At 38.6% G+C, this 22968-nt stretch overlaps 1 protein-coding gene across 1 annotated transcript in view; it reads right to left on the bottom strand.

Moving 5' to 3' along the window:
- Nucleotides 1–22968, bottom strand: part of CLVS1 (clavesin 1) — a 98569-nt gene that overhangs the window by 51988 nt on the left and 23613 nt on the right. Inside the window, exon 3 of the mRNA XM_036397622.2 lies at nucleotides 12855–13029. Within this exon, the coding sequence (XP_036253515.1) occupies nucleotides 12855–13029 (175 nt within the window). The remainder of the gene's footprint in view (nucleotides 1–12854; nucleotides 13030–22968) is intronic.

Raw genomic sequence — 22968 nt, 5'->3', positions numbered from 1 at the left:
AGCTTATGTTTGATGAGTTGCTGTGGAGCTAATTTGCATCACTCTGACACTGAACAAAAAAACCTGCCGAACTAACCAACCAAAAAATCCCCCAAAACTCAACTAAAAAAAAGAGAGATGGCATTAACTGCTCTGCTTCACAAAATGTCCCACCATGTCAACACTCCAGCTTGTGAAGCTCTGCTGTGCTTTAATGATTGGAGAAATGCAAGGGAAAAGTCAGCTCATGACTGAGAGTACAAAAAGGTAGATAAAAAGAAAATGACAAATAATTTTCAAGTTGATGGTTTGCTGCATTTTATCATGTTCAAACAGCATTTTGAATCTTTTAAAGGATGCAAGATCTGCTTCACATGCAACAACAGCTGAATGGCAAAGAAATCAGAAGGGATGAAAGTCTTCACCTATGTCACATCTTCCAAATCTGTCCCTACTGAGGTGGCAGGTTTCTCAAAAGGATGTAATCTACACAGAAATCAACAGATGTTTCATTGTTAGTGAAATGTTCCTGCCAAGAGTTATTTCACATCTTCTTTTAGAGCGCCAACCAGCCCAGATCAAAGAGGCCTGCCTTGAAAACACAGCATCAAGGGTCTGGGGAAAGGTGGCATGGGCTTGGCTCTCTGGGCTTGGACACCACCTCCCAGATGTACAAATATCCAAAACAAAGGAGAACAATTATTCTTGCCTGTGGTTATCGCAATCAGCTTTGTTTTGCTGGTGACATAATTAAGCATTCACTGCACTGAATTCCTTGATTGCTTGCCCCTGTCTATGCCAGAGGCATGGATATTTACTGACCAGTCCAGGGCAATTTGAGCAGACCCAGACCTGAGGTACTGCTCTGAGGGGAAAGTGCAGCCTGACAGCAAATTGCTCAGAAGTGCCTTTAATTCATGTATTTATTTTCAACAATGTGAGTGTCCAATAAAACGCTGCTGCTGACAGCTAATTTCTGAAAATCATGTTCTGATGTTATTACAGAATTTGTACTATGTAAAACTTCCAATTAAAAAAAAATCATCAAAGATTACTAATTTGCAAAGTGTCCTTTAAGCATGCAAGCTTATTTCCTGACTTTTTCTTTCGTTCTCTCTAAACCTGGTATCTTACAGATGTACTTTCTGCACAGGCTTCAAAGAAAAGGAATGCATTACTACAAAGGGTTGGGTTTTTTCTTTTTTTTCCCTCTGTATACACAAAGCTGGGCAATTCTTAGAGGTAGATACCAAATAAATTTACTCAAGCTAATAAAAATGTTCACTTATTTTGTTAGTTTAACAAATATTCTTCAGCTAATTTGCCTAGAATATCTTTGCAAAATAAATGAGCTCAAAGGAGTGCAAGCAGTCAAAATAAAATAGTTTAAACATTTGAATTAATTTTACCACAGACAGCAGGAATTTACTGGTAAAGTTATTTATACATTCTCAGGCAATACTGTTCAGGTGTAACATCTCTGGAATAAAGACAAATCTGAGTTCTTTTCATTGTCTTTTAAAACAGTTCAAATGGAATGTATTTGCCTTCCTCACTCAACAAACTGGGTAAAAAGTCTAGCTCTTTAAATGCTGTTGTTCCAGTTTCAGAGTAGAGAGGTTATAAAACAGGGGTGCTTCATTAAAATACCATGGCTGGCACCTCTCAGAGGCACAGGAAAGGAATATTCACTGAGTAAGTAACACATTATAAATTATAATTGAGATTCAATTCTCCCAGGGAGAAGAGAAGGTAACTTGTCATTTGAAGTGTTGTGAGTTTCTGAGAGTGGACCAGGAGTTTAGAGGGTATAATGATATCATTAAGAAATGCCCTTGCAAAGCAAGCAAAATTATACTGTGCTGTTTCTTGAAAACCACAGGAACTCTTTATTGTTCTGTCAGCAGCAGTTCAAAGAGCTATGTGACCCCATTAACATTCATTCAGGCATGTATAACAAATTGGAGGGGGGAAATTTCTTGAATAGTTAATTATATTTTGTGTGTTTGAATACCTAACACTGTTAGCCATAAGATCTCAGCACCATAGAATACACACCTTGCACACCTGGTTTACCTCACAGCTTTATTTTTCTTTTAATATTTAGAGGAGAAAGTACTATCAAAGGTAGAGAAATAGCTGTGAGGTTGGAAAGTGGAAAAAGTAGATAATGGCTAGCTGATTTGATGGCTGTGGTTGAACTCCTCTAGCATTCACAGTCCTTCTTCCATGAGCAGCAAATATTAGAGGATGATGAGAAAATCCTTTGAACACACATATCCATGTCAGATAGGAATATGTGGGGTGATACACTCTAAACATAAGCTAGAATCTTGCAGGGAAACCGAGCTATCTCACTTTTGATAAGACACAGCTCTTGTGGCCAAAGTATGTATGCATTTATTTATTTATTCATTTATTTATTTATGTGTGAAAAGTTGTCCCAGAAGCTCTTCCACACCCAGTGGCAAATGACTACAGTCTCCACACTGTAGTGATCATGGATTCAGTTTAAGCAAAGACAGTGGCCAGCAGCAGAAACTGAAGTTTGCCTGGTTTGTTTCGAATGCGAAAATTAATCTTTGTTTTATTTTAAGAGAGAGTGGTTGGTAGATATTGTCTCCAATGCTAACAGGAAGCCCAGTTACGGTGATTAATTAAGTCAGAAGCTTTATCTGTACCAATTAATTAATTTCAGTTCCACTGCAGATTCAGGAATCCTTATCTCTTTAGGACTGTCTCCTTGCAGCTTCCCTTGCACTTGGAAATGAGATTGATAAATTATGTGATAAAGGCAAGGACCATCACAAGGAGTTTAATGCTGTCTGTGTTATACTGAGGAGATGTTGTTTCCTCAGAATTTAATTCAGGTTGTCTGTATTTCTAAGGGACACCAAACAAAGTTTGGATTGGCAGTGGGACTCTTCAGGAAACTTCTGTGTGAAGTTGGACTAGGACCCTTTGTAGCAACTGCAGGTGTCCATTTACATAAACATTCCCACCAAGCCACAGGAAATCATTTCTTCCAGACACTGGGCATATATGCTACTGAGCACACTTACTAATTCAAAGATGATAAATTCTAAATTCTCTTGGAAAATAGAAGAATAAAATTTATCTTACCCTATAAGCCTAGGCAAGCTTGCATTCTATTTTCAGTTCATTGAAATTTCTGCTGTTTTCCTCTGTAATTCTTATACAGCCATCAAGTTCTTTGCTCATCACATATATATTCATACTTCTGCCTTTCTTCTGAAAAACTGTCAATCTAATGACCTTCCAAATGTATCTGCTATTTGAAGAATATTTGCATTGGAATTATACTTGTGTTAGCTATGTTGTTTCTTTGTTGCATTTTTATTGCATGTAGATTGGAGTTGGTCAGAAAGCCTCCTCTGAAATGGAAATTATTTTTATTACCCTTTGGCCTTGCTTTAAATTGATTCCACTGCAAACAGTTTTTAACAGTGGGAGTGTGCTCAGACTGAAAATCAGAATTTACATTCAAATGGTCCAATAGTCTAATATGTCTACCAGAAAGGGACGAAAAACACATCCTGAACTAATAATAGGAAGTTTTGAATTACAGGGAAGTAGAACTATTGGATGAATTCCCACTGAAATACTTTTTTTCCTCAGAAAATGTCCATTTGCTGAAACCACAGCTTAGTGGGGCAAGGGACAGGGATGAGGGGAGAAGGAAATAGGTTGAATATTTCTCTTGCTGTTTTCAACATTCCTTGGAAGACTGTGGTGTTTGAGGTTGACATTTTTACATCAAGAAGCTCCTGCTATTCAGGAATGCTTGTTTAATTTTAAGATTCCACACAGTTAAGAAGAGACATAAAAATATTTGAGGACAAAATGGAGTTCTTCAAGATCACCAGGCAAATGTCCTTGTTGATGTACAGAATTTCCAAAAAGTGCTCAGACATTGAGGGAAATTTTGTGCAAGCTTAAAAATCTCTCTTGAAGTGGAAAATCACTTTCTGCCATGATTTAATAGGGATGGAATTACAGCCTCCATCAAGACAATGGTAAAAGTTCTATTTGCATCAGCTGGGACTTCACCTCAAACTTACTGAAAGCACTGTAGTCTCTTTTGACCATGTTGATCATACACATATTTGCCATACAAATATGTATGACCATACAAATATACATGCCATAAAAGATTTGAGGAATTCTTAAGTTCCTTTGTTGAGGAGGAGATAATATTACATGAGGATTTAAAGAAAATTGTTATGTGTGCAGAAAAGTCCTAGTTTTCTGCACATAAGTCAAACAACAAGTAGGCAAATGTTTCTAAAAATCATTGCCTTTCTGCAGAATTTTAAAATATTTCTGACAGCAGCTTTTTTTGTTAAAAACTTGCACCAGAAATTACCTTGCTTAGAGGAGCAGAATGAACACAGAGTCCTGCCAAGAGCCCTCCCCTGCACCTGTGTGAGCTGAGCTGCTGGGTGCTCCACAGCAGAGGTCAGGGACCCACAGGCAGTTCCACTGATGCAGCACGTCCTTGAAGGCATGTGCTAAAGACAGGGCTGTGAGCCAGGGGTGTCAAGGGACAGCTGATCTTATCCTGCCACAGCTGCCTTCCCTGGAGATAGGAATTGCAGTGCTGCAGTCATTAGTGAAGGCTCCAGCATGAGTCTTCTCCTAGAGAGAGCCAAGTCCTTGTCTACCTGTGCTCAGGGGATAATCCATGCCACTGTGTACAGTCATATCAGAGTGATGACTCCTCCTGCTCTCCCTCCATCTCCCTGTACACATGTACCTCCATTGCCACCCCACGACTCAGATAAAATAGCACCTATTTCACCTCTGTTGTTAAACAGCTCTCACTGAACTGTCACTATTCCTGTCTATTTCTAATCTAGTCCTGTATATGCAATCTCCTTTCTATTTTTGCATAATCACTGTGTATATTTGTCACAGCAAGAAATTATCTGTAAGTAAATACTCTCTTCAGGAAGCATTCACTTGTTTCCCATGCTAAAAAGGAGAAAGCTTTTGGAGTTGTAAAAAAAAGTTAAACATATTACAGATGCATCATTCCTGAAATTTTATGAAATTATGAAGGACAGGGATAATGTAATTTAATGCAAGTACATTAGACCAGGTTCATATTTTATGACAGAAAGAAACATTCAACATAAAACATGATCTATTTATGCCTATGTTGGTGGGAAGGTCTGAGCATGACTGGTGTTAGCTCTAGGCTGCTTTTTTACTGTCTACCACTAAGAAACAGCTACTTTCTGTTCAAGGCAGACTTACTGCAATGAACTTTCACATTTCCTTGCTGGGACTGAAAGACTATTTTCTTTCTTTCTAATGCTTATCAGCAACTTGGTGAGATCTTTATTAAAATGTAATAACTGACATTAAAAAAGACTTTCCATTTAACATATGCAGCTTGTCTTTTACTTGGAGCCAAAAGCCCCAAAGCATCCAACTGATAAACATGGCAGGGCTGATCAATTCTACTAAGCAGTTAATTCCAGTTTTCAAGTGAAAAATGTGAGTCTGCAGCCTGCTATCCTTTGCTTTTTCCTTGTTCCAGTCAGCTCCCTAGAGATGATAGACACACAATGAGCATAGGCCTTCTCTTGGAGAGAGCAAAGTCTGTTTATCTACCTTTTTTTAATATAAAATGAGTCAATCCCTCTTCTCATCTCCTTTAATTTCAAAGGCTCCCTCACTGGCAGCTCAGAGAGTACTCACTCTACATATCACAACAGCTGCTGGAGACAGATAGCATGAGCATTTCTGGAATGATTCAAACTGACCTTCTTTCAATGGAAACTAAATGCTCATCATTAGCTGTGGCTTCATGTTCCAACACAGGTCTCTTATGTGAAGCACATTCTAATACTGAAGGAAAAGGTAGCAAGGTAAACAGATTTGGGAACTTTTGAGGCAGCCTTTAATGAAAAAAAATAAATGGTATGCTTTTTATGTGTACATATTGCAAATTATTTCATTCAAATACTTGTGTATATATGCAGTCTGATGTCTCACATGAGTAGAGGATAGAGGACTTGAAACCAAGAAAGTTTTTTTGCTACATATGTTTAGGAAACAGAATATCCAATTGCATCTTAAAGCATCTAATAAATTCTGATCTTTAGGCACTTTCCAGTTGCTGAAGATCATTAGAATTTGAAGTTGTCTTATTTTAGGAACAGTTCAATTATTCTTACTGGGAGGAGGTCTCTATTTCCTTCACAGACCAGACTTGTAGGCCCCCTCTGTAGTTTAGCCCATGTTTATATAGCTCATATTGTCTCTATGGAAATAAGCTTGAGTTCCTAGCAGATCTTCTGGAGTTACTAACAGGCACTCTTCTTTAGGAAGCTGCAACATGCCTTTGGACACATGAACACTTGTGATTACAACACAGGAACATCCTGCTTTTATATTCTGAGGAAATCACTTGTCCTCTGGTAGGATACTACTAAAGGTACAGTTAGGACCCAGCCTAGGATATCCCCTTTTCTTCAATTTCCATATCCTGGGGAAGATAACGACAAGGCTTTTGCAAAAATCCAAAATCTAAGTATTTCCCTAATTTTTTACTAGTCTTTAAATTCTGGACATAAATTTGCAAAAAATGTCTGCCTTTAGGTAGGTTTCTTTCTAACAGGGGAAGGGAAAGAGAGACAGATGCTCAGCTGCCACAGATCATCGTTTCTCTGCAGATGTGCACAGAACCACAGCCAGTTACACTGTTCCAGCAACTGGCCTCAGCTCTCTGCTCACTTTTGTCTACATGAAAAGCTGAGGAGAAGCCAAACAATAGAATGAACAACTTTTGAATCTGCAGTCAGTCTCCAAGAGATAAACTGTTGAATCTACACTTAGGGTCTTTTATATGAGGTGCTAAGGTTTTTTTGGCTTGTCCCTGTGCAAGCCAGTGGATACATGAGCCTGTATATGGTTTTCTCTGCATAGCTTCTGTCACCGAGGATTTTATCTGTTCTGACTTCAGCAGGCAATGATAAAGCTCTGTCTTTCTATTAATATGACCTGTTATAAGTACCAGTGGAGACATAGTAGCATCATAGGATATTTATAGCACAGGCAGACTTAACCTTACACTACAGATTTCTACAGAAAGGCTGAGTGTTTATCAGCTTTTTACAATGAGAATTCTCATTCACTCTAAATTTTCAAGTATCAGCAATATTATGTTCAAAAACTCTGTGGAAAGAAGAGTCTTATCTTATACTCAGTATGCCAGGCATCTTATACCCTACATCCTTCACATGACTCATTAAGAGTTCTACTGGAAGTGCTTATTCAGACAAAGAGATCACATTTACCTCGGTTTCAGAGTACAAAGGTGTTGAAGCATGGAAAGAAGAGTTCCTTGCTCCAGTCTGGAGACTCCACCCCAGTCTGGGCTGGTGAAGGAGACATCAACTTTTCAGGGCAGAGGGCTTGGTGAATTCTCCAAACACTCAAGGACTGCCTCAATTCTGTTCAGATGCCCAGTTTGACCATAATAAGTATTAAATTATGCCCATTAAGCCAGGCCATGATGCTCTGAAATACTGTTCCATTGCCTCCACTTGAATTCAATCTTCAAAAAGCAAGAAATACTAACAATTAAGGCAGAAATCAAATGCTTCTTACCACTCATAATGAAATAGATTATTAAGCATTTTGATTCCCAGATTAAAATTATTGAAACAAACATACTTCCAGATAATTTTGGAAATCTGTTCCACTGTAATAATGCTATTCTGAAATACAGTATACTTCCAGGAAAAAAAAATGGTTCTGACTTGAAAACTTTTATCAGCTCTAAAGACTTAAATTTTTCAGTAAGATTTGGAAAAAAAGCCATACAAAAATATTATACCTTCAGCATAATATTGGACTGTGTTTTTTCCTTTAAGATCTACATTCTTCTTCACTTTTGAGCATATTTTTATATAATAGTTCTTCCTTCTGAAGCACAAAATGAAAAATATTTTGTTGTATAAGATTATGCCAAAAGACATGTAATTTGCTGCTATAATTGAACTGACATTAGGTTTCTTGATCCTACAAAATTACAGTAGGAGGAAATAAAAAATAATACTTTTAAAATCTATTGCTTATGTTAAATATCAAAAAGCTTCATATGGTTCTTAACAGGCTGAGTTTTTCATAAACTGGCATCTCATTCTAGATTTCGAAGTGGAATAATCTCCAAACAAACCTGTTAGCTTGATTTTCTGATTTCATCTAAACATTAATGCTATTCTGTAGCATTAGCAAATGTACCTTTGACAATTTTCTAAGAGAATCTTATACAATTTTCCCTTCTTTGAAGATTTTTTTCAAAGATTTTTATCTGTACCACTATCTGATCAAAGTGTTCTAAAGCCAAGCATCATTGATTTCCTTTCCTTTTCCCCTCCTCACAGAAATGCTAGCTTCAAATTTTGGCTGGATTATGATAAAGTGAAGATAAATTAAAGAAATTTAATTGTTCTCCTAATGTCCTTTGTTGGTCAAATCTTCTGTCAAGTTATTGCCAATGAAACTCAGGAGACAAATTCCTGCTTACAGATCTCAGCTGTTCCCTCCTGTTACTGCTGTTCAATGCAATGATTGTGAAATTTCAATCAAAGCCCTGTTGAACCCTAAGGACTACTCCTGCAATGATTCATCATTGTCACAAAGTAGGAATATGGTTTATTTCTTAAGAGTCACTGCAATCACATTTGAGGACACCTATGTATGACACAAATCTCAGAGAAAGAAAGAATACAGCCAGGAAATAACCATTCATCCTATTTCTTGTTTCACTACCTTGAGACAGCCTTGGGGAAAGTTACCTGTTAGGTAAGGCAGTATTAGGTACTCTGGAGTGCAAACCTGATCTTCAGGTCAGTTTTGAATCCAGTTTGCTGATTTGTGTCATAAGCCACCCAGCTGGGTCTTGCTAGACCATAGCCTTCTGTCTTGTCTTTCATCAAAGAAATAGCAGGCAAGGTCAAACATTCTGCTGTTTTGAAGGTTTTGGAAGATTTCTGGATGCTATTGAGAAGTTATTGCACTTTAATTCAGAGTACTGGCTGGGGGAAACTCTAAATTGCTCTGTGCATGCACATACGTGAACTGCAGTACAGAGCTCTGGTGTTGGATAAGGCAGGAACAAAGACAGTTTCTTTATGCTCATTGGTAGACCATGAAATCAAAAGTCCTGTCTGGAGGCCAACCAACTGCATCCTCAGAGCAGAAACCACCCAGCCTTACAGTAAAAAATGGTTTCACTGGACATGAAGGCTGTGTTCACTGCAACACTTCAGCCTTGCTTTCCAGGATTATTGGGGTCTCTGAATGCAGTGGTCAGTAGCAAACATCCTGTGTACTGAGAAGTGGCCATTTCTTACATGCTTCACCTGCATCACTACCTTAACATGGGTTTCTGACCTTTGCTGTTGGACTCTGATGCTTCTTCTCTGTTATGCAAAGTGCCAGAAGATCAGTCTTTGATTAACTTAAGCCACAATTAAATTTTGTCTACAATCATAAGATAATTATAAAGTCAGCATGGCACACAAAGAACTGTGACTTCACAAATGAAGAAAACAGGAAAAAACATGCTGTGAAGGAGGAAAGCTGTTCATATTAAAAGAATGAAGATTAGAAGTGAAAACTCAGAAAGTTATTGGCAAAATAGATGTATTTTAGACACATCTCTTTCCCCACCTTTCCATACACATGAAAATATTGTCCTTTATGTGTTAAAATTCAAGAGATCTGTAAGATCTAGGAAGGAGTACAGCATAAGCTCAAAGCATTCAGTGACAATTGTCTTGTGCTAAAACAGCAGAGCTTGTTAATCAGAGATGGCTTAGGCACTACAACGACATTTGTCCCCACACTGCTGTGACATTATGAGAATTGCTATACTATAAAAATACTTATTTAACATCTGAACTACTGTTGTTTGAAGTGGAGGCATAAGGGCATTTTTAGGTCATTAAATAACGTAAGTAACTGAGATACAATGAACTCTCTTGTGTGATGCAATATAGAGAAATCCATACAGAACAAGGAGTAGTATTGAGCAAAATGCGCATTCAGCAATGTGGTGATGTAACTCCTACTTCATCTTTCTAAGTATTTACAGATTTTACAGTGTTTGAAACTGAGCAGCCTGAATAATATTCATTTCTGCAGCCAAGTGCATTAGATTTTACTAGTGTTTGTTTTACTACTCAAGATGAATTAATATATGCACCTGTGTAATACTTGTAATACTTGTCTGCACTTTAGTTGTAATGCATTGTAGCAGTAATTTGAGAAAAAAATTAATTGAAGGCAAATGCAAAAACATGGAATTGCGAAAAGATTAATTAGCTGAAAGCAACTTGAATGTAAGAAAAAACTCAAATGCACAAATTATTAAATACCATTTTTAAAGTAATTTGATATGTCAGAATATGATGGTCTGAAACAATGAATGACAGTTTTAAAAACTATAGGAAAATTGTTCCTCTATGGCATTAAAATTGGCATTACATAGGGAGAGGCTGAAAGTTCCTGGCACAAATAGCAACATATGGGTTCAGCTCCAGGAGAAATTGTAAGAGAGAATTATTTTCTTTCCATCCACTTAGACTTAGACAGGACTTAATATAACCCAAAATCTCTTCATAGAAAGCAGGACTGAGATAGCCACGTAATCTGCCTGTCTGAGGATTTGTACTTGTACAGCGCCTTAGCTATGAGAAAAAAACAAGAAACTAAAACAATCTGCTTTTATTTCTGGACATCATCATCTCATGGGATCATGACGTTTTTATTTTCAGTGACCTCCAATGCAGTGACTCTTTTTCTAAAGTATGTAGGTATCTTCTGCATTTCAACTACATTTCACACAAATTTTACACTAGGATGGCACTAGTTCTTCTACAATAATAATAGAACAAAGTCTCAATGAGGGGACTTCAACAACAATGGTGAGAGCCAAAAACCCTCCCAAATTAAAAAGCCCCCAATATCATTGTATGCTAAATATGTGCTTTATAAGCATGAATGTCTTGCTTCTAAAACTGGTAAAAAGAATGCAGCATTCACAACTCCTACTACTCCTACTACTCACAAAGCCAGTGGTTAGCTAAGTATAGGACATGTTATCCCAATTTGTACTTTCAGAGAGAGCCATATTTTTACTAATCTTGGAGAAGACTACAGTAACTCAGCTTCAAATAGGAAACAAAATGCACTTGCATACTCAAGCAAGGCAGCCTCCTTCAATTGCACAGCACAGGATGTCAGGCTAATGACAGAATTATAAGATCAACTTTAGTACTTCCAGGCTTCAGTACTTCTAGTATTGCTGCTGACAAATGCAAACAAACTGGAAGCACAAAACCTGGCGGTGCCATGGCCAGAAATTGGATGGGATGAAGGCTGGATTGGCTTCGTACTGAATAGATGGAAAAGCTAAATTTGGACATGCACAAGGATGCTTTGCTAGAATTTGATTTACTTATGAATGTCACTTGGCTTTATCTTCCTTCTGACTAGAAGTTTTTTTGAAGCACAGAATGTTCTGTATGAAGTGATAGTATCTGCAGGATACTGTATCTGCAGGAGAAGATAAGGTATTGAGCTAAGGACTAATTGCACAGCTTGACTTTCTAATTTGTTAGAATAGATGAAAATTCCTCACAAAGGGGAACACAGGCTTAAAACTGCTGGCAGATTTTTCTACCTAATTTGTGAATAATAAAACAAAGCAGACACAATCATGATCTAGTTGTAGATAATTTGCTAGTCAAAAAAATAGTTGAACAAATTGTTCCTTCTGGAATGTAAGTTAAAATAAAAATGCACACACCAGAGAGAATTTTTCTTGAGGTTTTTATGACAACAGGATATCTGGTAAGTACTCAGCAAGAAAAAACCAATTACTTATCTCTCCTTTTATATATGTAGCAGCATGAAAGCATGGTCCTTAAGCAAGATGGTATAAGATTGAAGTCATCCCTGCTTTGAGCAGGGAGTCAGACAAAGTGATCTCCAGCTCTCCTTCCAACTTAAATAGCCCTTGGATTCTATCAAATGCCCTCAAATAGTAAGGTTATGTAAAAAGTCCTTATCAGGTCTAACACCAGAGATGGGCTCGGACTTTAGTGGAAGGGGCTGAAGTCCTCTCTGACCACCATAGGTTATCCTCATCATCAGGTTGCCCCATCCTCAGGTTGTCCCATCCTCAGGCTGTCCCATCAGTCCCCAGCTGCCTTGTCCTCACCTCCTACCCAACCCCGTGACAGCACACGGTTTTAGCTTGCTCCTATTTATCTGCAAGCACCAAGTGGAAGTGCAGCCCCTCAAGAATCTGAACCATAAAGCAACAGGATCCTGTGTGACAAATGAAGGCAGTCAGAATGAGGCCACAACAGGGAGCCTGTCCTCCCTCTTCCTCATTTCTGTCCTATTCAAACACATCCTCATGAGCACAGCAGCTCTCTTCCATCTGCTGAGGGAGCTGCTCTCATCTCCTGTTACCCCCCCTCTGCACACACATGTGCTTGCATGTGGACTGCACACTCCAGAAAGCAGACACTGCTGGATTCTAATCCCCTTGAATTCTCTCATGGATTAAACCTCAAATCTCTAACTCTCCTTCTTAATGCTGTGGTAAGTAACACACGTCCTGGCTACATTGATTTACAACTGAAATAAAAATGAAAGACAGACAAAATGAGATGTCTGAAAATCGATCTATGCAGCAAGTGGATGGAACATTAAAGCATTCTGGATTATTTTCTCCCCCCTTCACTTTGCCCAGGGCCTGATGAAGCAAAAATCACTGTCTGCAGCAATAAAAGTTGCAGGTACATGTGTTACCCTCCACCTACCTGTAACCCTTCAATGGCCAGTTTGAGGATAGATGGTGTAAGCTTGGAGGCTTGCTTGAAGGAGAAGTTACTCCAATCTATAATTAGAATGAAGCCATTTATCTGAAGCTCCTGATCTTCAATGAGCACTTCCAAGGAAAGCAGAATAGCCCGAAGGATATCTATGAAGGAGTTCCTAAAGCAAAAGCAGGGGGAAAAAATCAATGGTTGCAGTTGTCTTCAAACCTCAAGATTCTCAGTTTTGTTATGGGTGGGGCATGAGTGAAGGATAGGGATTTATTCTGGTAGAATCCTGAAAAAGAGTAGTTTCAGAGGTGTCTTTAAAGAGTTCCTGCTCCAAAACTGCTTGCTGTGATAAATCCTGCTCACTGATGGTTAAAATAAACAGTGCATGAGATCTCCTCAATTTTACTAGTAGTCCTTTCAATAGATTTTAGCTAAGCTACATTGGGAAACTATTTTTCTGTGATAAAATGAAATAAATTCAAGCTATCAATTTAAATCCTTGCTTGTTTGGATATACTTTACCAGTTTGTTCCCTTTCTTCTTACCAGTTTTTTGTTTCCTTTATTTTCAGAAAAGGAAATAAATCAGTACAATACTAATATAAAAGGTATCATACAACTAGGTTCTGTGCCTTCCTGCTTGAGTATAAGGAATGATCCAAGGCTTTACACAATACAGTTTGACAGTTACCTTATTTTTGCAAACCAAATGCAACATGAAAAATGGCTACGTATGCTCAAAATGAGAGCTCTTTATTAATTATCAGCTACAGTAGGCTGGCCACAAGGCTTCCCTCAGCTCTGGGAGAATAATTAAAAACCTTGGAGGGCCTGAAGCATTTAACAAGTAAAAGAGAAGAAAGTGCTGAAATGTTTTCTTTAATGTGAAAGTCTGCTCTGGGAAGCCTGGGCTGCTCACCCCTTCCATTTTCTCACTACTTCCATTTCCTCACTACTTCCATTTCACAAAAGCAAGACTTGGACACTTTAATGACTAGTCCATACTTATACCCCAGCAAGCTGAATTAGGTACTCTCCTCATCTGTCCTTCTCATTAAGATTATTTACAAACAATACATTCCATTAGAGAGTAACAAGTAAGGAAAGCTTCACAAAGTGCAGCATAACCTTGTGTAAAATGAAATTGTGATATACTGCTAGTGCAATCTGTTTTACCTTAGCATTATTCTCAAGTTTTCATGAGACCTGAGGTCTTTTACAGGGAAGGTTCATACCATCTTCTCCCATGGAGATTTTAATTTATTTCTTTTCTGCTGTTTTCATCAATTTAAAACAAATCCCCTCAAACCTTCAAGAGCATCGTTTCAAATTCTGCCTGAGAGAAACAAATGTATGTGCAGTCAAAACAAATTTCTCTACCATTGGCCTCTACCCCTGAATGGCATCAACACAAGTTAAATTTCTATTAAAAGTAAATGGTGAATTGTTCTCTGATTCTTTCTCTTTTCTCTCAATAGCTTTTGAGTGGACATGTACATTCCTTCTATAAAGACCTGATCCCTTGTAAAAGCTGCTTCTGCACTCTGCCTTTCTGCAAAAGTTAGAAGTTTCTTTTAGTATAATTATTGGGGCAATAAATTGAGCTTATTGAGCTTAAAGACACATAATATTGTTCTTGCTGCATACCAAGTCACCCTCCCTCATTTACAGTTACAAGACAACCTTGACCTTTTCAAACCTATTGGGGAAGCTCTACTAAACAGCTAAAAGGAGGAGTATTTCCTTAGCAATATCAGGTGAAGGCATACTGATTGGATTGGCAATTGGCATGTATTTTAAGTCTAAATTTATTTTGAAAAACTGTGATATACTACATACTGCTTAACTGAAATGGTGATGACTTTCAAGCAGCAGCATCAGATGACCACATTTGGTGGAAAAAAACAAATATACCCTGCTCTAGGGTGACTTTATGATGCTTATATCCCCAGTCATCTCTTCTGTTTATGCTAGATATTAAGTTGTGTGCCATTAAGACTGGTTAAGAAAGCAAAGTGGGGGAAAAGAAGCATGGAGTTTGTTTTCAGAAACTGCACTCACTCTTCCACATTCCTGCTTCTGGACTGTGTTGTCTGCAGCATGGATGGACAGCGGGACAGAGCTCTACTTTTCTTTTTTAGTTAGTTTTTAGTTAGCTGAGGCAATGAAGTTCCCTAGACTGTGGCTTTTCTTTTTCTTGGAACTGTTCAAACCTGCCCTGGACTGAAAACCCAGAAGAACACCTGGAGCTCACACCTGTGGCCCACCAGTGCTGGAGGGACTGATAAGAGACTGAGAGAGCTGAGCTACAGACACAAAATGACTTTCTGAATTTGCCATCTCTTCTGTAATGCACTCAAATTCTAAATGACAATGGAAATATTTCAGTGCAAAATCTTCCCCTTGGACTTTGTGCTGAGGAATTCCAGTCTTTTTCTTTGAGTGTCTTTTGTTTGAGTGTCTACATAAATTGCCAATTTATCAAACAATTACTCACCTGTACTTTCCTGTACTTTCAGTAGAAATTATTTACCTGGGAGATATGGCACTCAATTTTCTTAGTTTGCAACTAATCTGGCTGTCCCTGAGTACATCCCTCCTCTCTCTATGTATTTGCAATATAGGAAATAACTCAGAGTGAGCACAAAGACGTTTTTCTGATGAGTACAGGGAGACATAAAAGCAGCACACAAGTCCTCCAGGTGGGTTGTTTGCAGACACACTGTTCCATGAATGCAGAGCCTGGATAGAAATCAGACAGAGTGCCACTTGAGTCTCAAGCCCTCTGCTCTTGAGTCTTGGGGCTTTAAGACAAATCATTCAGCTGTGTGACTGATTTGCATCCAAATAATTCTCTATGCATGAACACAGAACCACTTTTTACTAGTCCATCACTTTTGTTCCGTTGCTTAATGTTCCCTTCCCCTTCTCCAATGCCCCTCCTCACCAGTTTAACCCTCTCACACAGAAAAAAAAGTGAAATAAATGACAACTACACAAAGGGAAATCTATAAGGTCCTGTAAGGATTCAGCATGACGCCTACTGAAGTGAGCCACTAATGAGTTACAAAAGATTTGCACAAGCCCCAGAAAGAGAAAAAGGAGGAGGGAGAGAGTGTACCTATCTGCCTTGGCTGAATAGAAAGGTACCACAAAAGAGACTCTTCAAATACCCCTTGGAAAATGGGAAGTTAGCCCAACATAAGCTAGTGGTAAGGAACAATAATGTAACACAAAAATGAAGATGGTTTAGCTGAGGGATTTGGTGGGGAGATTAGCCAAAGGCATAACATGAAAATAAATAAGAAGAAATTACTTAATTATAAGAGGTGTAAGCAGGCTGTGAGAGAACCAGAAGGCTCAGTGGAGTACCAGGGTGCAGTGGGAACAATTAAAGGGGATAAAGACATTGCAAGGAAATTAAATGCTCTATTTGCATGTATCTGCCACCAGTCATTTTGAGGAGATCCGTGGATAACAAAGCTGAGGGACTGTTGGAAAATAAGGGGGCAACTAAGACATACTGAAAGAGATACATTTTGGAGAAGACAGCATCAGTAAAGGCTTTTGACATTACTCCTTCTGAAAAACTAAGCACAGGCTCTGTTTTAGGCATGCTAGTGAAATTAATTGGATTATTCAGATAGTTAAAAGTACAAATGTACAGAAGTACTGGCAGCTGAAGCCATTAAGATTGTCTGGTAGTAAGCAAAAACAAACTGTCACTACAAGTCCTGACTGTCCCCTGAGATGGCAAACTAAAAACTTTGGATGAGCGCCACTGTCTTGGCAGTTGCAGATAATTCAGCTTAATATCCCTAAGTTAATATGCAGTAAGAGCCTCTCTCCTCTAATACTGAGAAGGTGGCCAAAGCTCCATAACATTTGGCAAGCTGCAAACATGGCATAGATACAAATCAAGTAAGAGACCACATCTTGCTTTGTTCCCTCCATACACAAAGAAATCACCAAGAGAAAAAAAATGCCTATTTAGCTTCTAAATGGGGAGAGCTGACACTGCCCTGCAGAGAGGATTCCCAGTGAGAGTAAAACACAGAAGAGGAAGCAGAAAAAAAGGTCCAGAAATACATCTTCAGGTTGCCCCAAATTATTTGAGCTACTCCAAGTTCAAGAAGCTGGTTGCATCTCAAATTCTGTGTTTAGTTTTGGGTCTCTCACTACAAGAAGGACACTGAGGTGTGGAGCAGGTCTGTAGAAGGACAATGGCTCTGGTGAAGTGTCTGGACCACAAGTCTTGTGAGGAGTGGCTGAGCAAGCTGAAGGTGTTTAGCCTGGAGAAAAGGAGGCTCATGAGAGGTCTCACCACTCTCTACAACTACCTGAAAAAGGTGTCAGGGTGAGGGCCAGTCTCTTCTCTCAAGTGACAGAACAAGAGGAAATGGCTTTAATTTGTTCCAGGAGAGGTTTAGATTGGATATTAGGAAAAGCTCTTTCATTGATAGGGTTGCCCTGGAGACATATGAAGCCATGTAGATGTGGCACTAAGGGGCATGGTTACTAAACCATGCCCCTTAGTGCCACATCTACAAGGCTAGGTGGACCTGGCAGAGCTGGGTTAACAGTAGGACTCAATGATCTTAAAGGACTTTTTCAGCTTAAATGATTCCATGATTCTATGAAAAGCTTAGAAAGGGAGACATGAACAACACAGCAGATCCATGCAGGTGGAAGGCACATTTTTAATTGTTCCCAAACACAGCTGAGGTATGTTATCCATGAAATATGAATAAAACAAGGCCCCTGGAATCCAGTCAACAGTGGGCTTTGAAAAGGTGTTCATAAATCATACAAAGTCATTTATTTCATCAGATTAAATTCTCCTTTCTGCTCATGAAGTATTGATAAGAAAGCCCCAAACTTCCATTGTTGTATTCTTAGAAAACATCTGTGTTTTTTAATGTGCATATTTATTTTAGAAAATTAAACCTCACCCCTACTGAAATCAGTACCAGAAATTATTAACACACAGACCTTGAGGATTCACGTCTTCAAATTCATGATCCTGAGTAACTACCCTGCCTCTCTGGCATCAGAGGGAAATGGCAGTCACTCTAGCTGCTGCAAAACCTGATCTTCACAGCTTATCACTTTCGATGAGGAAAGGTCTCTCATGTGCACAATTCAGGGCAGCCCTTGGCTAAAGAATTATCAGGAAAAATAAGTTCAGGATGAAGAATCACAAGTGAACACGGTGACTCACTTGATTAATCCTGCTCTAGAGAGGATGAACAGTCAAACAGAGGAGCTCACAGCTGAGTCATGCACTGAAGAGGACTTGTCTCCCCTGTCCGAGGTCTGAATAGCACACATATGTGCAGGAATTAGCAAGGCTTGCCTGCAATTCAAGGAAATGAGTTGCTCGAGCAGCAAATGCTCACAAAGAATATTTTGGCCTGCTGTAGGTAACTTTCTTCATAGAATAATTCAAAGCCACATAAACTTGTTAGCTGCAAGAAATATGAATAATTTACTGACATACAAACTGGAAAAATTATTACACAAAAATATAAGGGCAATTTTCTTATTTTGTGGGGTACCATACCCTTCTTTGTCATGCCCAAGCTAATTTTTTTTTTCCTCTGTCAAAACAGAATGCATGTACAGGAAACTCCTACTGAGTAAAACACGGGTTACATCAAGTTAATGTCAGAGCTCCAAATTAATTCTTCTGTCGCATCCAGCGTAGCTATCTTTGGTTGTTCCAGTATGTCAGCTTCAAACAAGCATCTCCCCTGTTTTGTAATGAAAAGAGAGCAAGTTTTTCCCCACAGCATCTGTGTCATTCTATAAATAAAATTTACAAGTGACTTTACATCCAGGACAACAGATAGATGGTGTACTGTTTTTTTCTTCAGAAGTGCTTAGTCCAGCAATGCATTGGATGTTGGAAAGAATAGCATAGACTAAGCTGAGACCTGAACTGTATTTCACATTTCTAATGTTAGAAATGCATGGCTTAGCTTATAACTGAATGAAGGCCATTCACACACAGATATCTGGCTAGATTTGAATTCCTGCTTAGAATGAGCTGGAAGCCTCTGCCACAGCCAAGTGAAGAGGAAATGTACAAGCCTGAGAAAAAAAATGGCATCTTTTTTTTTTCTTTTTATCATGCAAAAATTGCCTCTCAGTGACTTCCTTGAAGATATAAAAATTTTCCCTTGTTATGTTTCTGCTAGAGGTTTTTGTACATAAAATTATTATGAGTTGGTTTTTTTTGCTGTCAGTTTCCACTTCAGTTGGACTCCATAGCAACCAGTAGCCCACGAATTACACATTCTGCATTCAAGTCTGTGCTATGAACCTCCTCCCACATGCAGTCATTCATATTGCAGGCACCCTTACCAAATGAATACTTGGTCCCTGATGTTAATGTGACTGAGCAAGGACCACATGTAATTTGGCTGATGAACAGGGACCTTCACAGACCCTGGGTTTTGGGAGGGATACTTCTGGTGGTGGGGCTCTTCAGACAATTGATAGAACCAGCTTCCACCCAAGGGAAGCTGGCATCTGTTCTTCCCTTTGCCTCAGCCCACAGAAGTGTCACACCATTTAGCAGGGGATGAGTCCAAGATAAAGCAAAGAATTTTTACACTCCCAAGACTTTAAAAAAATCCCTCCCAGAGCTCTCCAGAAACTTGATCCCAAACAGAGCAGGAAACTGATTGCAACCTATCACAGTACAAGTTCTTTGACTGCTCCTAAGGAGTTCTTGTGGATGCAGCAGGGCTTGGCTGGCCTCCCAAGAGCAGTGTACAACTCTCCTCAGCAGCCTGCTGCTGACAGAAAAGGCCAGAATTCAATCTCAAGTGCAGTAGAACTGTTCCTCTGGCTGTGGGTTTGGTTTATTCTTTTAGGAATTAAGTATTTCTGAGATCCACATTGGTGATTTTCTCACCTTTTTAGCACCCAGGGCCATGCCATGCTCGCACACTGTGTAAATTTCTCTGTTGAGAAGGAATAAATGACAATCTCAGGCAGTGTGTTGTGATATTGTGGAAATTATTAAACGCCCTAAGTGCAACCAATAAATCAGTTTGACAGAGCCACTGCTATAATTTGCCTGGCTATTCCCAAAGGCAGTGTCCCCTGTGAGGAGCATGGGGGAGAGGCAAAGAGTTCATTCCAGCATGAGCAGAGCCAGGGAGTCTTCGGTGGTTTCAGGTTAGTGGCCGCACTATTGGGAATTTAGGAGATGACTCCTGGTAACACACAGATCAGGATCCCATTTAGGAGGTAGTTTTTAATCTCCTATGGTGATCTCACCAGTGTTGTGATGGTTTCCTCAAAGCACAGCTGTAGTAATAATGAACAAAATGAATGGCTGGCACATGAATGGCTATGGCCAGAATCATTAGGATTGATGACCTCTGTTGTTTATTTTACTCTGTGTGATTGCATAGCCTTTTCTTATTCCCTCTTGCATCCTTGCATCACACTAAGCTATTTGCTCAATTTCTTGCACCATTGCATTTCACAAGTTAATTTTTCATTACTGAAAGGGAAGGGATTTTCTTTTGAACATTATGAAGCTACTGCTTAATGGCTGAAAGCAATTATACAGCTCCTTTGCTTTGTTGTTGGAAGGTACAAATGGCACCACTGATTCAGTTTCCCTGGAATCATGTTTTCTCTGTGTGATTCCACCATGTCTTCTCCAGTTATATCTCCTCTGCATCTTCAACATCTTCCCATCTGAAATAGCCCTGAATCTTTTGTTCTCTCCTGATGTAATCACCTCTCTTGTTCATAACACTAATGAATTCCTTTCATTGCCTTTTCTTTTGCTTTGGTCAGATAGTTGTATTTTTTTACATCCCTTTCTTTTTGAAATAATACAGGATAAAGTGAAATTCATATTCAAGGTGAGTTTGGAATATCATCATGGATAAAAGAAATCATTATATTTTCCTATTTCTTCACCATCTTATTCTTAATGCAGCCTAACAATTAACTTTTCTGACCACCACTGCACAATAAGCACACTTCTTAATTATGGTGTCCATAATGACATAATGCTTTTCTTAAAAGGTTAAAAGTAATTGAAAATCCAGACAAAAGCGCACGTAGTTAAGAAAGGGTGAAGGATCTCATATCAGGTGTGGCCACATATTAAAATCCAACATGTTCTTTGACTTCTTTGCACAATAAGGCTGCTTTTCCAGGTCATTCTAGAGTTTTCCACAATGTTTGCTATTCCTCACTAACCTACTTGACTTTTCATTTATTTTTTCTCACACCACCATTCACCCCACTTGTCTGCCAAAAGATTACTACTGGGTGATATGATAACATAATTTTGCCACTTGCAAATCCTACTTTTTGTCTAAAGTATCAGGACCCCTTTTATTTGCAAAATGAAACTTCAGCTGTATTAAAAAAAATAATAATAAAAAGTTTACAGGAAGATCTTTTATTAGCTAACCAAATGGCATATTTTCATATTTTACATTAAAGAATTCCAAGAAAATTGTCTAATTGTCCCTTTGCTTGCAAAGAGAAACTCTTACAGCAGACTTCAATGATGACTAGATCAAGTAGCAAAGTTAAAATCAAATAACTGCTCACCAATGCACATATTTTGAGAGTGCTGTGTTCAGAATGGCAAAAGTCATATTATTGTTTGTGGACATTCAAACAGCACCTGGTTACTCATCCCAGAAAGCCTCAAAAAATGTATCTCTTGAGATACATTTGGGGTAAGAGGTTACCAGGACATGAGAAGAAGCAGCAGAAAGTAGAAATGCAAATATACATTAGTAAGCACCTAAACTGGCTGTTAAATGAGAGAATATACTTGGCTTATGCCTGGACTTAAATCCAGGCAGTGAACGTAGCAGATATTAGAAATATGTACAAAACTCATGTCAATCACAATAAGATTTATAATTTGTTTTAGTTAGAGCCCTCCAAGGCACATAAAAGACAGACACGAAAATATTCTAATCATTTCTTATAAATAAATGAAAAATTGTGTCAAGTATTATATATCATAGAGGTTTCCCACTGGAACAATAAGCAACTTTGATATAGCTGACAAGATGGAGGAACTTGATATTATTGATGTAGAAATAATCACTGGGGAGCTCAAAACAGATGCAATAAACATTCATAAGACAGCAGTCTAGAAAAAATTACCTGCATGTCTCTACAGAAACAATGTTGAAAACTTGTTATGATGATTCAAGTGAACAGGAGAGAAGGACCAGGAAAAAAAATGAAACTGTGTAGATTTATGCAATAAAGACTGATAAAAGTATATAGAATCATGATGCTGCCAGCCACAAAGAAACCACTTTGCACAGTTATACTGAAAAGGATATACAGTGCCATGAAGCTCAAGAAAAATGAGCATTTTCACCCTAGCTCCTTTTGAGTGGATCATATTTCACACAATTTCATTGAAGAAAGTGAAGGAATGAATAGCAAAAAACATTCCCCCTTAAAAGGCAGATTTATTTTTTCTCCCCAGAAAGAGCAAATAAACCACTTCTGTAGAAGACTGCAGATTTTATAGAAACTTTAGCAAGGCAAAAATAGGTTATGATCCAATCAGCAATGAAGATTCTGGTGATATGTCACCAGTGAAATTTAGAAAAAGGTATGTCTTTTTACTCACATTCTCCACATTTGCCCCAGCTTTCATTGGGCATCCCACCTCCTGTGTGGACAGCAGCTGGCAGAAGGTGCTCTGGGAGGTCTGGATTCCACAGGCACATGACTCCCCAATATGTCAATCAACAAAACATGATAACTGAATGAATTTTATAAGTAACTGGTAGAAAATGAAAATTATGGAATGACATCATCAGTTGCAACCATGTTGCAGTAGAAACCTTAGGCATGTAATTCTGTGTGTTGCATAAATGACCACCACTGTAACATCTCTGGCAAGTGCAGCAATTGCTCTTTTTGAAGGGGAATTACTAAATACAGAAACCAAATATCATCAGTGCTGTTCCATGTGGTGTTACAAGCCTTTCACCAAGGGTATTTTTGTGTGGATGGCAGCAATGGAGCAAACCCAGAGCCTAACAAAAGCTTTTTTTCTGTGGATTTTACTACCACTTAGCAGAATTAGTTGG

This window comes from Molothrus ater, chromosome 1 (genome assembly GCF_012460135.2).
Source record: "Molothrus ater isolate BHLD 08-10-18 breed brown headed cowbird chromosome 1, BPBGC_Mater_1.1, whole genome shotgun sequence".
Classification (NCBI taxonomy): domain Eukaryota; kingdom Metazoa; phylum Chordata; class Aves; order Passeriformes; family Icteridae; genus Molothrus; species Molothrus ater.
The sequence above is the reverse complement of the archived record's forward strand: the minus strand, read 5'-3'. Positions and strand labels throughout refer to the sequence as shown.